The sequence below is a fragment of the Bufo bufo genome, chromosome 3, assembly GCF_905171765.1.
Source record: "Bufo bufo chromosome 3, aBufBuf1.1, whole genome shotgun sequence".
NCBI lineage: Eukaryota > Metazoa > Chordata > Amphibia > Anura > Bufonidae > Bufo > Bufo bufo.
In genome coordinates, this window is record NC_053391.1 from 328,520,409 (window position 1) to 328,535,790 (window position 15,382).

The 15,382-nt window shown below is 42.2% G+C and overlaps 1 protein-coding gene across 1 annotated transcript in view; it reads left to right on the plus strand.

Annotated features, from left to right (window-relative positions):
- The window catches only part of LOC120995286 (protein argonaute-1), a 101,871-nt gene extending 91,285 nt beyond the window's left edge, over positions 1–10,586 (plus strand). The window contains exons 18-19 of the mRNA XM_040424386.1: positions 3,260–3,459; positions 8,805–10,586. Coding sequence (XP_040280320.1) covers positions 3,260–3,459; positions 8,805–8,913 — 309 coding nt within the window. The 3' untranslated portion in view covers positions 8,914–10,586. The remainder of the gene's footprint in view (positions 1–3,259; positions 3,460–8,804) is intronic.
- Positions 10,587–15,382: the final 4,796 nt, after the last annotated feature.

Below are 15,382 nucleotides of genomic sequence, written 5' to 3' on the forward strand. Positions count from 1 at the left end.
ATTGTGTGTGTGTGTGTGTGTGTGTGTGTGTGTATATATATATATATATATATATATATATATATATATATATATATACGAAAATGGGACAGCACTCCAAAAACAACCGTAGTTTTATTGACCATGATCAAAATGGCAACGTTTCGGCTATATATATATATATATATATATATATATATATATATATATATATATATATATATATATATATATATATATAGTGCAAACAATTCATCACATCAAATTACAAAATAGCAGTGCATAATTAATCAACCAACATATACCTATAATAATAAAAACTGTGATTGTCATCACACAAATATAAGTTATCTAAAAAAGGAGATATGTGGCAATAAGACAGTGTAGCATAATATACAACATTTCATCAATATACAAATGATAAAGTGCATAATAGTGATCAGCTGTGTTGATGCACCAAAATAAAACCATAATTAAGGGGCGGAGAACAAGGAAGAGGAAGACATGTAATCATACCCAACAGGTGGAATCCCATGCGCTGTGCCGCCACATTCGGTGTGCCACTTGTCACAGTACACATGCTCCAGAATCCAACACCAGTGTGTAAAAACAGGAAGTGACGTACAACAGCGCAAGGCGCCTGCGCACTTCACTGCATGAGGCAACATCGGTGTACAGAAACAGGAGGTGACGCACAGCGCCACTCGGCGTCTGCGCACTACATTCCCGTTCCGGACATCTTCAGTGCGGTATCCAGGTGGTGATGTACGCATGCACGTGAAAACATCATAGACCCGCATCGCCATGTTGGAATCTGGCGAGCTGCCCACTTACTAAGAGCCAATACGGAACTCATACGGTCCACCTTAGCCGCACATAAAACAAAACATGGCACTAAAGATATATGAAGCAAAGGGTCTAATTGCTGGGTATGCACAATCCTCCTCTCCCAGTTCTCCTGCATCATAGTCCATAAATACTGGAAAAAAGAAGAGAAAAAGACACAATTCAGTAGTGTACGTGTTCCAACTACATCTAACTACTACATAGGAAGAGAATCGAACAGAAGCCACACAGGGTACGGGCAAGCCCACCGATCAAACCACACTCCACGGGTTATATTCAATATTAAGCCCATATGGTTTAAAGCAATTTAGAGTATTTATCCAATACATCTCTCTCTTTTTTTCAACCGAAGCAGTCGATTACCACCTCTCCTTGGTTAGGGTACATGATCAATGATCCAACATTTAAGATCACGTTCAGTGTGCCCCATATCCGAGAAGTGTTTAGAATCTGATACAGGTAGATCAGAGCGCTTTTTTCGAATCATATATCGGTGATTGTTAAGTCGAGTCTTGAGGTCAGTGGAGGTCTCACCAACATTTAAAAGTTTGCAAGGACATATTAAAACATATACAACAAAGTTAGAGTTGCATGTGAGATAATACTGTATGGAAATAGACAACCCTTTTGTAGGATGTACAAAAGAGCTGCCTTTGCAGATGTGTTGACAATTGACACAGCATAAGCATGGGAAACTGCCCATGCTATGCTGTGTCAAAGAACTTTGTGTCAATTTAGCTTTTGGGCCTATATCAGCACGGACAAGTTGATCTCGCAGATTCCTGGATCTGCGGTATGAGAAGAGTGGTGGTGCTAAAAATTCAGGTATCCTACCTAGGCAACCACGAAGAGTACCCCAATGACGTATAATAATACGTTGAAGCGCTAAGCTGTGCATAGAATATGTAGAAATAAAATGAATTCTTCTTTGCACATTTTTTGGTGCATTCCTAATCAAGGTAGTTCCCCTGTCCATCGCACGAACCTCCTTGTACTGTGTTTGCAATAGGCCATGTGGATAACCTCTTTGTAAAAATGTATCAGTCATAATGTCTAGAGTACCATCAAGATCCAAAGGATCAGAGACAATACGTTTGGCCCTGAGATACTGAGAAAAAGGGAGATGTTTTACCATTTTTCTACCATGATTGCCTTCATACCGTAAAAAGTTGTTTTTGTCCGTAGATTTAGTATACAAAGAGGTATCCAACTTGCCATCTAGTAACCGAACTGTGGTATCCAGCAATTGTATCTCCGTGTCAGAAAATGACAAGGTGAATTGTAAATCCTTGTTCACACTATTTAACACGGTGTGAATTCCCATTTTTTTATATATATATATATATATATATATATATATATATATATATAATATATATATATAATATTTACTGATCTATATCTCTATATACTAATATATAGATGAAGTATATAGATATAGATGTATATAGAGATATAGATTAATATATAGATATATTCCCACATACATAGATCTATATATATATCATCTATATATATCTCTAATCTAAGATATAGCTTAGGTATAGCTTGGGTATAGCTTAGCTATAGATCTACATCTAATATATAAGTATATCTAAGCTATACTTTGTTTTGTTCCTGGGAGTGGCTGATGGCCAGTGGAATAGGGCAATGCTAATTTGATAAGGCTGCCGACACTGGTAAAGATCGCACAGGAGTCGGCCAGCACCAGACGCAGAGGCAGGGGAAGGGGCACACTGGTGGATCACAGGGAGGGAGCAGGCACACCGGTGGATCACAGGGAGGGAGCATGCACACCAGTCCAGTGAATCTTTTCACAAGGCTGCCGGCACTGGTAAGGATCGCGCATACGCGATCCCTCACAGGAGCCGACCAAAAGCAGAGGGAGGGAGGGGGCGGGCACACAAGGCTCTGACGTTTCGTGTACAGAACCAGGCCACTCCCTAAGGCAGGGATAGATCTGTACACGAAACGTCAGCACAGGGAGCTGGCTGGATGACGTCGGGGGTCACGTGACCCACAGCAGCGCTGAAGAAACCTGATGATATAGCTTAAAACAGTATATTACAAAATAATTATGTGGTATATTATAAGGCACATTGTAAGAAATATATATAACTTGGATAACCTAAGGATCCGTAAACTGCAGTAGTGTTCGCTTATAGAGGCCTTAGGGGTATGTTCAGATGTATCGGATATGCCGTAGATTTTACATCCAGATTTTGTGAGTGGAAAATCTGTTCACATAGAAATTTAAACCAAATAAAACTGCACTTCTATTATTAGGGCAAGTTCTGATGTGGTGGGTTTGCTGCAGATTTGCAGTGTAGATTCTGCACAGCAAATCTGCAGCTATAGATGTCCAAACCTATACATAAAGAGTTACTACTTGAATCATGAATTATGTTGACTTGCTGTCTTTTCCTCTCTGCAGGGCACCAGCCGCCCCTCTCATTACTATGTTCTTTGGGATGACAACCGATTTACAGCCGATGAGTTGCAGATCCTCACGTACCAGCTGTGTCACACATATGTGCGCTGTACACGGTCTGTATCTATCCCAGCTCCTGCATATTATGCTCGACTGGTTGCATTCAGAGCACGATATCACCTTGTAGACAAAGAACATGACAGGTATGTGTTTGGCATTTACTTTTTTAAGCTCAGGTAGAGAAATAATATAGCTTTGATATTAAAAGCATACAAATCAATTCCCTCCTAGTCCCATGGATAAATTTTCCTTGCCAGTCAAATGAAAATAGTAAAATGATTCTTAAAAATCCCACTCACACAGTGGAAAAAAAGTCTGCCTACTTTAGGGCATACTGTAGCATTGTGCTCTATCCCTTGTGAGATTTTATTTTGCAGAAAAGCTTTGGATTCAACCCATTGTATTCAGTGAAATCTGCAGCACAATTTCCACGAAAGCCCGCTTTTTATTACAGACAGACTTCACTATGGGTTCCACTATGGATTTTTCGCACTGCATCCGAACTTAACCTAATAGTGTGAGAGCATTTAAAATGGGCTAGTACAGTTTTACTACTTAACCCCTTAAGGACCTCCGCCGTATATGTACGGCGCAAGTCCGGTCCCTAAACATGGCGCCCGCTCGTACGTGCAGCGGGCGCCATAGCCGCCGGGTTTATGCTATTTTAAATAGCAGAGACCCACCGCACATGTATGAGATCAGCCATAAGGCTGATCGCATACATTTTACCCTTCAGATGCCGTGGTCAAATGTGACCACGGCATTTTCGCAGTCCGGAAGCGTAAGTCACGCCCTTCCGGTTCGGTAACAGCGTTCTCTGACTGAGATCGGGGAACCTGTTACATTACTAAAATAGCCCGAAGCCTATTTCAGGAATATACCAATACAGGCCACTAGGTGGCAGCATTGTATTGGTATGAATGAAGAGTTCAATGATGTCTATGTAGCCATCAATGAACACAGTGGGCAATCTAATGATTGCCAGTTATTGTCACCCAAGGTGACTTAAAAAAAGTGGGAAAAAAAAGTTTTTACAAATATAAAAAAAAATTAAAAAAAATTTAAAGTTCAAATCACCCCCTTTCCTTAGAATAAAAATACTAAACCAATAAACCAAACCAATAAAAAAAATAAACATCATGGGCATCGTCGCGTGTAAAAATTGCCCATACAATTAAAATATAACAATATTAACGGCATATGGCAAATGGCGTAACGGGAAAAAAAAATTTAAACAGCCAATTAGCCATTTTTTGTCACTTCAACTACCCAATATTTTTTTTTATAAAAAGTGATCAAAAAGTCGCACACTCTTCAAATTGGTATCACTGAAAAGAACAGATCGTCCCGCAAAAAATTAGCCCACACACAGCCCCGTACACATAACTAAAAAAAAGTTATAGGGGTCAGAATATGGTTATAAACAATTATTTTTCTTTCCTCAAAGGTTTAAAAAAAAAAATTCCAGTATTAAAACGCAATAAAAATTATACAAGTGTGGTATCGTTGTAATCGTACTGACCTGCAGAATAAAGATAACAGGTCAATTTTACCGCATAGTGTACAGTGTAAAAAATAAAAAAATACAAACCTTTATCAGAATTGTGTTTTTTCCCAATTCTACCCCATTTGGAATTTTTTTTCCCCGCTTCCTACTACATGATATGCCACCGTAAATGGTGCCATTAGAAAGTACAACTTGTCCCGCAAAAAATAAGCCCTCATAAGGCTATGTGAATGGAAAAATAAAAAAGTTAGCACTATGGGAAGGTGGGGAATGAAAAACGCAAAAATGGAAAATCTCAGGGTCCTTAAGGGGTTAAAAAAGGAACGTTTATTCAAAGAAATGGTATGAAAAACATACAGTATACAGGACATGCACAAAGTACAGCCATGTCACATATACAATCACAGATCGTATGACATTTGGCTACCAAATGTATAAACACTGTTTCTTACTCAGCCCAAACATTGCGTGCATGGGCATGAAAGTAATGAGGTTACTTGCGTATGGTCTACATCAACAGAGAGGCCAGCCGCCACCAACAGTAATATAGCATAGAAGAATACCCTAACAACAATGAAAATAAAATAACGGAAAAGCAGGGAGAGAAGGGGCGAGCAGGGCTAAGGAAGCACAACTGTCTTAGGGTCCATTCAAACGTCCGTAGTGTATTGCGGATCCACAATACACCCGGCCAGCACCCCCCATAGAACTGCCTATTCTTGTCCGCAATTGCCGACAAGTATAGGACATGTTCTATTTTTTTGCAGAGCCGCGTCCCGGAAGTTCGGGGCCGAAGCCCGGAAGTTCGGGGCTGCGCTCCGGAAATGCGGATGCGGAGAGCACATAGTGTGCTCTCCGCATCCCTTCCGGCCCCATAGAGAATGAATGGGTCTGCACCCGTTCCCGATATTGCAGAACGGATGTGGACCCATTTGCGGACGTGTGAATGGACCCCAAGGGAAAAGAAGTCGGGGAGCTAAAGGTACCAGGCCAGTGGGAGAAATCCTTAACCAAGGCCCCCGGACCTTTTCAAATTTATAAGGACAAATAGGTAAGCATATATAGTGTGAGTACCATATTCAACTCTCTAAGCAAGGCAGTTTTTGTAGGTCTCTTCGGATGTTTCCAATTATACAAGATAATTTTTTTAGCATAATATAGTAATAGTTTAAATAAAGTGCGTAAAGCCACAGTAATAGGAAGGTCATCAATTAGCCCAAAGAGGCACACTTAAATTCAGCATGCTCAGATAAGTCTCCATAAACCCCAGTACTTCTCTCCAATACGCCTGCAAGACTGTACATTCCCAAATCATCTGCAGTATCGTGCCATATCTGGGGCTCTCAGCCGAGGGTGACGCACCCATAACATAAAGTTTATGAGGGGTATAGTAGATCCTGTGTGTGAATTTAACTTGTATAAATTTTCCCTAGCACTAATCAGTGGGGGACCTGAAGCAGTCAAGAGAGCTTTACAATCATCATCATCCGAATCCGGAATGCCCCGTTGCCATTTCTGTAGCATTTTATCTCGCAGGGGTACAAAACTCTGGACTATAAAGCCGTAACAGGCAGGCAATGGTTTCCCTAGGTCTTTTTTACTCGCCTTCTGTAACTGGAGTGGTGAGAAAAAAATCAAGACCACCCCCATCTGTGCGCATGCTTCAATTGATGGTAGTTATAAAGCTCAGTACTGGGAAAATGATAAGTAGTCTTTAAGTATTGAAAGGAACAAAGGGACCTCACATCTATGATATGTGCAAGAGTAGTAATACCATGTCTCCTCCAAATTTGCAAATTAGGGAACCGCACAAAATGGGGAAGTCGGGGATTGAGCCAAAGCGTAGTATATGAAGACCATCGTAATGCCTCCTCTGGGACTAGTTTAAAGTGGACCTTTCACCACTCCTGACATGCCTGTTTTAATAGCTAATTGCATTACCCATGTAATAATAATTCTGGAGCATCTATTCTTATGGCTCTATGTTGTGCTATTCCTTTGTTATTTCTACTAGACGTTATGAATGAATAGCTAGCAGTCTGCAGTAAGGGTACAGAGGGGAGGTAACCAGTTGGGGGTGTGTACTTGCACAGTGTGACAATGGCAGCACTGATTGGATAGAGTCAGACTGTGCAGGTACACACCCCCAACTGGTTAACACCCCTCTGTACCCTTACTGAAGGCTAATAGCAATTCATTCATAACTTTTAGTAGAAATAATAGAGGAATGGCACAACCTAAAGTCATAGGAATAGATGCTACAGAATAGTTATTACATGGGGAATGCAATTAATTATTAAAACAGGCGTGTCAGTAGAGGTGAAAGGTCCTCTTTAAATAAAAGGGTCCCACAGCTTAAGTGACCATCATAGGCTTGGGAAGAGAAAGAAGGTCCACAGCAACTCCCCTCAGAAAAATCGTCTGAAGGGATCTAGTCGGAGAGTACAGAAAAAACTACAGGGAATTTAGAGTGGGAGAGCCATGAAAAAGATATAAATATTTGGGGAGCAACATCATTTTCAGTAAATTTATTCTGCCCACTAGGGTAAGAGACTTCCATATTTGGGCTGTATCCATTACCAATTGCAGTAGAGGGAAGATATTATCTACATATTAGGTGCTTACTTGTCTATTTACTTGTAACCCCAAATATTCTGTTTGATCTACCCAGTGTAATGGAGGTGGAAGCATTATGTCTCTCGCCTGCACATCCAAAACCATAAGATTCGTTTTTTCCCAGTTAACCCGAACCCCTGAGAACTTCACCAAGAGACTCCTGTGGGTCTTGCAAAAACAAAAGGGTATCGTCTGCAGAACTCTCCTATCCTTGTCTGTAAGGCGGACTAGAATAGGACATGTTCTATATTTTTGTGAATGCGAACGGACAAACTGTGTGCTCTCCGCATCTTTAGCGGCCCCGTTGAAGTGAATCAGTCCACATCCGACCCGCAAAAAAATGCATATCTGATGCAGACAAAAAAATACATTACGTGTGCATGAGTCCTTATAGATTAAGAGTGCACCAAAAACAGTAGTCATGCACCAAACTCTCAGGCCCTGCACTATGAAGAACACATAGTATAATGTTTTTACCTGGAGTGGTCCTTTAAAGAGAACCTGTCACCACATACCTTCATATCAATCTGAATACATTTTTATATGTGCGCTGGTCTCCTAAGTAAAACGCTCTTAATCCCATCTTGATTGTTGCCCGCATTATGCACAAATTCTTCTTTTTTTCATATAAAATTAACTAGTCAGCGAAAGAGGGCGTCACTGTTGCACTGAAAGCCACACTCCTTACTCCTGGCCACCCCACCCCTGCAGCTTTGAATGACAGGGCCAGGAAATGATGTAGTCTCTGGCCCTGTGTTACTGTGTGTGCACCCTTGCTTCTCAAATCGGCACACGCGCAGGGCAGCCCTGTTGTTTGCCAGGGCTGAAGTCATCTCTACTGCACATGCACCAGTTCCCAAAGCAACTGCGCATGCATGCGCAATACAGATGACTTCAGCCCTGGCAAGCAATGGGTTGTTCTACATATGTGACAATTCCCAATGAACAGCACACACGTGGTAACACAGGGTCAGGCGTGACTACATCTGGCTCTGTCAATCATACCTGGGGGGAGGTTGAGAGACCAGGAGTAAGGAGCGTTGCTTTTAGTGCACCAAGGTGCAATGGCGACCCCCTTGTTGCATCAACAAGTTAATTTTCAGACAACAATCAGGATGGGATCAAGAGTGTTTTACTTGAAGACCAGCACACAGCTACCATTTCATTTAGATTGATATGAAGGTATGTGGTGACAGATGCTCTTTAAATGTAAAGGGAACCTCTCGCCAAACATCTTGACAAGAAGTGTTATAAAACCAGATTTCATACAGCAACTTCTAGAAATGTTCCTCATATCTGAGTCCTGACAATTGTTTCCGTTTTACCACTAAAATTCTTAGCAGTTTTTTTCCACTTCTCTTGCAGTGGAGAAGGCAGCCACATTTCTGGACAAAGCAATGGAAGAGATCCACAGGCCTTAGCGAAGGCAGTGCAAGTTCACCAAGACACTTTGCGCACCATGTATTTTGCCTGATGACTTGTCACTTTCCTAGTGGATTATATCTAGATGTGACTTGTTTGCCACATCCCGTACCTCATTGGCTCAATAGTTGCGTTTCCTGGGATCTCGAGCCTTACAAAAGAAGGGTACCTCAAAATAAACTGAAATACCTTGTGTGGTCCTCTGTGACCAACGTGGGAATCACAATGGACAATGGTTACTTTTTTTTTTGCATGTTGTGAGAGCACCACTTCAGCAGGTCTCTTCTGATTGCCACAGAAAATTTCTAGAAGACTTGAAATGCAATACTGCAGGCAGAAAAAAATTACAGAGCCCCCCTCCTCTCTCCAGGGGAATAGATTGAATGTGCACTGCAAAAAAATACACAAAAAGAGCTACAAGAAAAGACAAACAGTTTTGAGCCTTAAACAAAAGATAAATTCTGATTCAAATAACCAAGAATCTACGAGGTAAACCATGAGCATCGAAGATCTCCCTTGACAATGCTCCTTTGTTCTGTATTCAACACAAGACGTTCTATGGAACGTAACCAGCACAAGAATGTGGCTTGCTCAGCTAACTTCAGGTCATCCAGTAGTTCTGTGGTGATGTACAGGTGCAAGTCCTGGGATACTTCGGGTTTAAAATGTCTACAGGAAAGAGTCAAGCATGTCCTAATTATAAAGTCAACTGCCACAGCACAGTAAATACCTGCCACTTTTCCCCTGGAATGCAATGGTGCCATATGGTCTTCTTATGACGAGGCAGAATGGAGCTGGGTTATTCAAAGCAATAGGGTGTCCTTATCCAGTGATGACCTGACTCCAGCGTGCCTTCATATTGTGAAACAGTTTGATGCATTTGATAAATTCAGATACTTTCACGTCACTAGTTTTAGTTGGTAGCGGTTAAATAGAATTGTGCAAAGTGCCTTGAACCCTTAAAGTGCTAGACAAGAGGAAAATAATCCTGCTTCTCCAGCTCTGCAGTGTGTACATAGTGGCACTAGAAGCACCAGCTCGTTGATAATTTGGCTAGAGCTGTGTCCATCAGTCTTTGCGCAATTACTACAAGATGGTGTTTGCTGTATGTAGCGGCTCTGCCCAGTTGCGATACCATAAGCTTATATATGCTTCTCTGAACTACACATCCTGCCTTTCCTGAGTTCAGAGATATTTTATGGTTGAATTTGTATGAAAATGTTACAAACAAATGTTGTGTCATCGAAATAACCATGCTGCCGACTCAAAAGGGAGAATAGTATCTGCAACATCCTAACACGATCTATACAGAAGAGGAATGCTATACTATACCCTGGGATAGGGTCACTACTACAGATCTCAGCAGCTGAAGGAAAGATTTAGCTTGCTATGTAAATGGGGGTTTACACTATTCAACATTGCATAGACTCATGTAGGGCTGCAGCAAATGATTATTTTAGCAATCGAGTATTCTACCGATTATTTTTACAAATAATTGAGTACTCTAATAAGAAAAAATGAATTAATAGACTGTTTTCCTTTATAAAAACTCATCAGACCCCCTGCCATCCGTCCCCAACACCCTTCGTTCCCCCCGTGCGATCAGCCCATGCATTAGTTCCCCCTAGTGCCATCAGCTCCACTATCCCCCAGTGCCATCAGCTTCCCCCCCGTGCCATCAGCTCCGTTCCCCCAGTGCCTTCAGCTCTCCCCCACCCCAGTGCCTTCAGCTCCACTCCCCCAGTGCCATGAGCCCCTCCATGCCATCCATTGCCATGTCGCTCACTCCCTCAGTGCCGTCAGATCAGCCCCTCCATGCCATGTCCCTCACTCCCCCAGTGTCATCAGCCCCTCCATGTCATCTATTGCCATGACCCCCAGTGCCTCCATGGCATCCATTGCCAATTGCCATGTCCCCCACTCCCCCAATGCCATCAGATCAGTCCCTCCATGCCATCCATTGCCATGCCCTTCAATCCCCCAGTGCCTCCATGCCATCCATTGCCAATTGCCTTGTCCCCCACTCCCCCAGTGCCATCAGATCAGCCCCTCCATGCCATGTCCCCCACTCTCCAGTGCCATCAGCCCTTCCATGCCATCCATTACTAATTGCCATGTCCCCCACTCCCCCAGTGCCATCAGATCAGCCCCTCCATGCCATGTCCCCCACTCCCCAGTGCCATCAGCCCCTCCATGCCATCCATTACTAATTGCCATGTCCCCCACTCCCCCAGTGCCATCAGATCAGCCCCTCCATGCCATGTCCCCCACTCCCCCAGTGCCATCAGATCAGCCCCTCCATGCCATGTCCACCACTCCCCAGTGCCATTAGCCCCTCCATGCCATCCATTGCCAGTTGCTATGTCTCCCACTCCCCCAGTGCCATCAGATCAGTCTCTCCATGCCATGCCCCCCTCTCCCCCAGTGCCATCTGCCCCTCCATGCCATCAATTGCCATGTCCCCCTCCCTCAGTGCCTCCATGCCATCCATTGCCATGTCCCCCTTCCCCAGTGCCTTCATGCCATCACCATGTCCCCCACTCCCCCAGTTCCATCAGATCATACCATGTCCCCCACTCCCCCAGTGCCATCAGATATCATCAGACCCTCCATGCCATTGCCATCCATGTCCCCAAGCGCCATCAGCCCCTTCAAATCACCAACATCACCCCTTCCCCCCCAGCCAATTTTGGGCCCCTGATAGTGCTAACTTTATACTTACATTTCCTGGCAGTGCGCTGACATGGAGTCCACAGAAGTCAGACCACGTCTTCTTGCCAGCATGCACTGGGAGGGACCTGACGTCACACACAGGGTCAGCCAGCGCGCTGACGATGTGTGCATGCAAGGCCCTGCAGCAGGAGGCCACGGAGTGGTGAGTGAAAGGCTTCACTTCACTCACGCTTCGTGGTCACGTGATTTAAATGAATCCTCGATGCAGGGAAACTGCATCAAGGATTTTTTTTGCATCAATTACATCGATGAATAGTTGCAGCCCTAGACTCATGATATTACATTGTACACCTCCATACCATATGGAAACTGCATATTCGGGACGAGCCCCACCAAACTATTGGCGTTCAGAGACTAATCTTTGAGTGAATTGTTGCACTTCCTAACCAAAACATGGGGTTGCCTACTGGAAATGCGGTTCTGGTTTGGTGCCACTTTAAATAATATATTAGGCAACAGTATTATGAACAGTCCCCTATTATGTTATTATAGGCATAATGATAACTGTTATTTCCAGAAGAGAGGCTGATCTATGGTGAGGATAACATTTTCAGGGTCTGTGGTCTTGTAGACTTATTAATGGGATCTGTCCTGGTTGCAGAACTGCTGATAATGCAGTTCCCTGTTGTAAAATGGCTTCAGACTGGAGTTTAACATTTAAAGTAGGGCTGCCATCATGACAGACTTCTTCTAAGTTAGGACAACTAATATATTTACTACTAACACCAACCACAGGTTGCGTTAGTACCCACAAAACCCCTGATCTGGCTCCACCTGATCTGGAGGCCAAACAAAACAAGTCATGTGCTATATGCAAAGCAGCACGCCTGTGTTTTTGGATTGGCTTCCAAGGATATCCTGAATGGTTTCTTTGTACTTTTCTTATAGCTGAGGCTGTCAAGTGATCCTTCTGGGCCAATCCACTACGGTAGATCTGCTGGTTTGCTAAGCCTTATACTGTTTGCTTCCCTTTAGGCCCCTTTTAGGACTTAAGGGGAGCATTCAGTTGGTACCGTTACATCCACTAGTCTAGAGTTATTACACTGTCTATTGGATGTGATTATTTAACCTTAAATTAAAAGTGGTCCGTCTTGGTGACAGATCCTCTGTAATATTGACAGCCACTCTGTAATGGTTCATGTTTCTGTTTTTCCATCTTTATCATAGTTCATTCTGTTAAGACATGGGGTAAAAAGGTTATATCATTTGATTTACAGCCTTTTTTGATTTCTCCATCTTGACAACCAGAACATAGTGTTCTGTTCCTGAATGCATGGCACAAAGGTGGTAAGACATTTTTAGGGGCTTTAGTAGAACAAAGTATTCTTAATGTAGCACTATGGAGTATTTTAAGAGCTCTTTTTAGTTTCTAGGATGCACTTGATATAAAACCTTCAGTGACAGCTAGCACTATAATGTATTGGGTTTCTCTTACAAATAAGGGTGCTCTGGCATGACAATGCCTAAACAATCCCTGCACAGAGAACTGTTTTTCTGTATGACGTTTGGATGACCTGATTTCCCTTTGGCTTACGTATTAGTAACCCAAAGGAAAGTATTTACTGTATTTTTTTTCTGACTATTAGACTGATTTTCTTTTTTTAGTTGAAAGACATTAGGAGATACCGTTTAAAGCTCATGTACCAAGGAAATCCACACCCTTCAAAAAACATGATTATCTCTCTGCCTTTATCACAAGTAATCTTCAAAATGTCTTTCTGTGCGTCTAATAGTCCAAAAATATGGTAAATACCATAGTAGCTTATTTTATTTTAAAAAATAGCATTGTTAATATAAACGAATGATATTTTTGTCAGTATTTAATTTTAGTTAGATATTTTATTTTTTACCTTACACCTTGTGTATAGGTGACCCTGACTAATAAATTAACTTCTTTTCTGTAATCTAGTTCAAAGAACGAATGCATTCATGAATGAGCAGTGTTCAGAGTGTGCGTTTCCTGGGCTATTCATAAAGATGCTGGGGCAGGCTGAAATGTTGACAGTAAATTTGTACAGGACGTTTGTGATTTTGGTGCATGGAAGTATATAAATTTCTGGCAACCGTGCCCATAGAAAATGTATGACTGGAGTTGGTGTGGCAAAATACATTGTTCCATACATTGTGCTGTACAGATTTGGAGCATGTTTTCATGAAAACACTCCCACAGTTTTATGAATATGCCTCACAGAACACTATTTCAGTTAGATGCTAGAACAATAGACTCGAGCAATCAACTCCTGCTCTACACAACTACAAAGCCAGTGCTTGACAAGTGTACCAGGTATGTACACACTGCTTGCCTCATGCAGCTTCTGTAAGAAAACACATATTTGAAATTGTAAAATTATACTACACCCCTTTATATGAATGCAGCATATACTAAAAACTGTTCACAAGAACAACAAGTAAACCATATTGTCCTCCCCTGACATACCTGTTTTAGTCAATTCCACATTAAATGACAATTTTGGAACATCTATTCTTGACTCTATGTTGTGCCATTTCTTTATGATTCCTAGTAGAAGTTAATGAATGGGTAGCCAACTGAGCGTTACTGGTCAGGGTGTGTCCCTGCACAGTCTGACACTGGCCGTTCACTGCAAGCCCCACCCCAACTGGTAAGAATTCTTAAAATTCTGGGGATAACAAAACAATGGCACAACATAGTCATAAGCTGCCAGCTTCCTCACCGTGCCTGCGCCAAATACTGAACGGCGGAGATTTCACCAGAGCACAGGGCTGGCAGACAGAGGCGAGCGCTGCCTGGCCCTGTCAATCAGGACTTGGAGGGAGGCAACAAAGGTGGGAGAACGGAGTCTCCAGGAGCAGGAACAACTCCCCCCTGCTCCTAGAGGCTAATTAGCATATTATAAAAGTTATATTTTTGGCGTAATGGGGGCATATATAAAAGTAGGAATAGGCTAGTTAGGTTTACCTGACATTAGCACATTGCTAATGTCAGCTAGCTTAATAGGGTTAAATCTGGTGACAGAAACCCTTTAAGCATATCATGTGAAATCCAGTAAAGATGACTATAGACATAAGATAACTTCTGGCCAATATTCTACCTAACGCTGCCATAAATGTGCATGCCAAGGTTGCTTGAGCTTGTATGTTTATTTAAAGAGACATGTCACCTCTACTCTACCTTGTCTGTTCAGCACCTACTTGCATTCCCCATGTAATAGCAACTCTGGAGCATCTTTATATATAACTCTGTTGTGCCATTCCTTTATTATTCCTACTAGAGGTTTAAGAATGAATTGCGAGCAGTCTGTAATAAATGTCCAAATGAGTGTTACAAGTTGTTGGTGTGTCCCTATCCAGTCAGTGGCAGACTGTACATGGACACCGTCCCCCTACTGGTAACTTCCAGTTGGACCTTTATTGCAGACTGCTGGCAATTAATTCTCAAATGTCTAGTAGGAATAATTCATAGAGTTAAAAGAATATATGCCCTAGAATTGTTATTACATGGAGAATGCAAGTAGTTACTAAAACAGACGTCAGGAGAGATTACAGGTAGGGAAAGGCCGCTACCAGACAACTGACAAGACATTGGATCCATAAGCAAAGTTCTAATGTTTATGGCCAACTTAATTCATTGTATACGAGATCAGATGTGACCCACTTAAAATGCCACTATTTCATTTACACTATGTGATCTATATAATTTCTCATTATAATTACAGAAGTTTTGCCACCAAAGCTGAAGTCTGACTTTGGAAGGAGTTCGGAATTAGCAAATTTCAATTACTACATCAATTTATTTCAGTGTCTGCGAT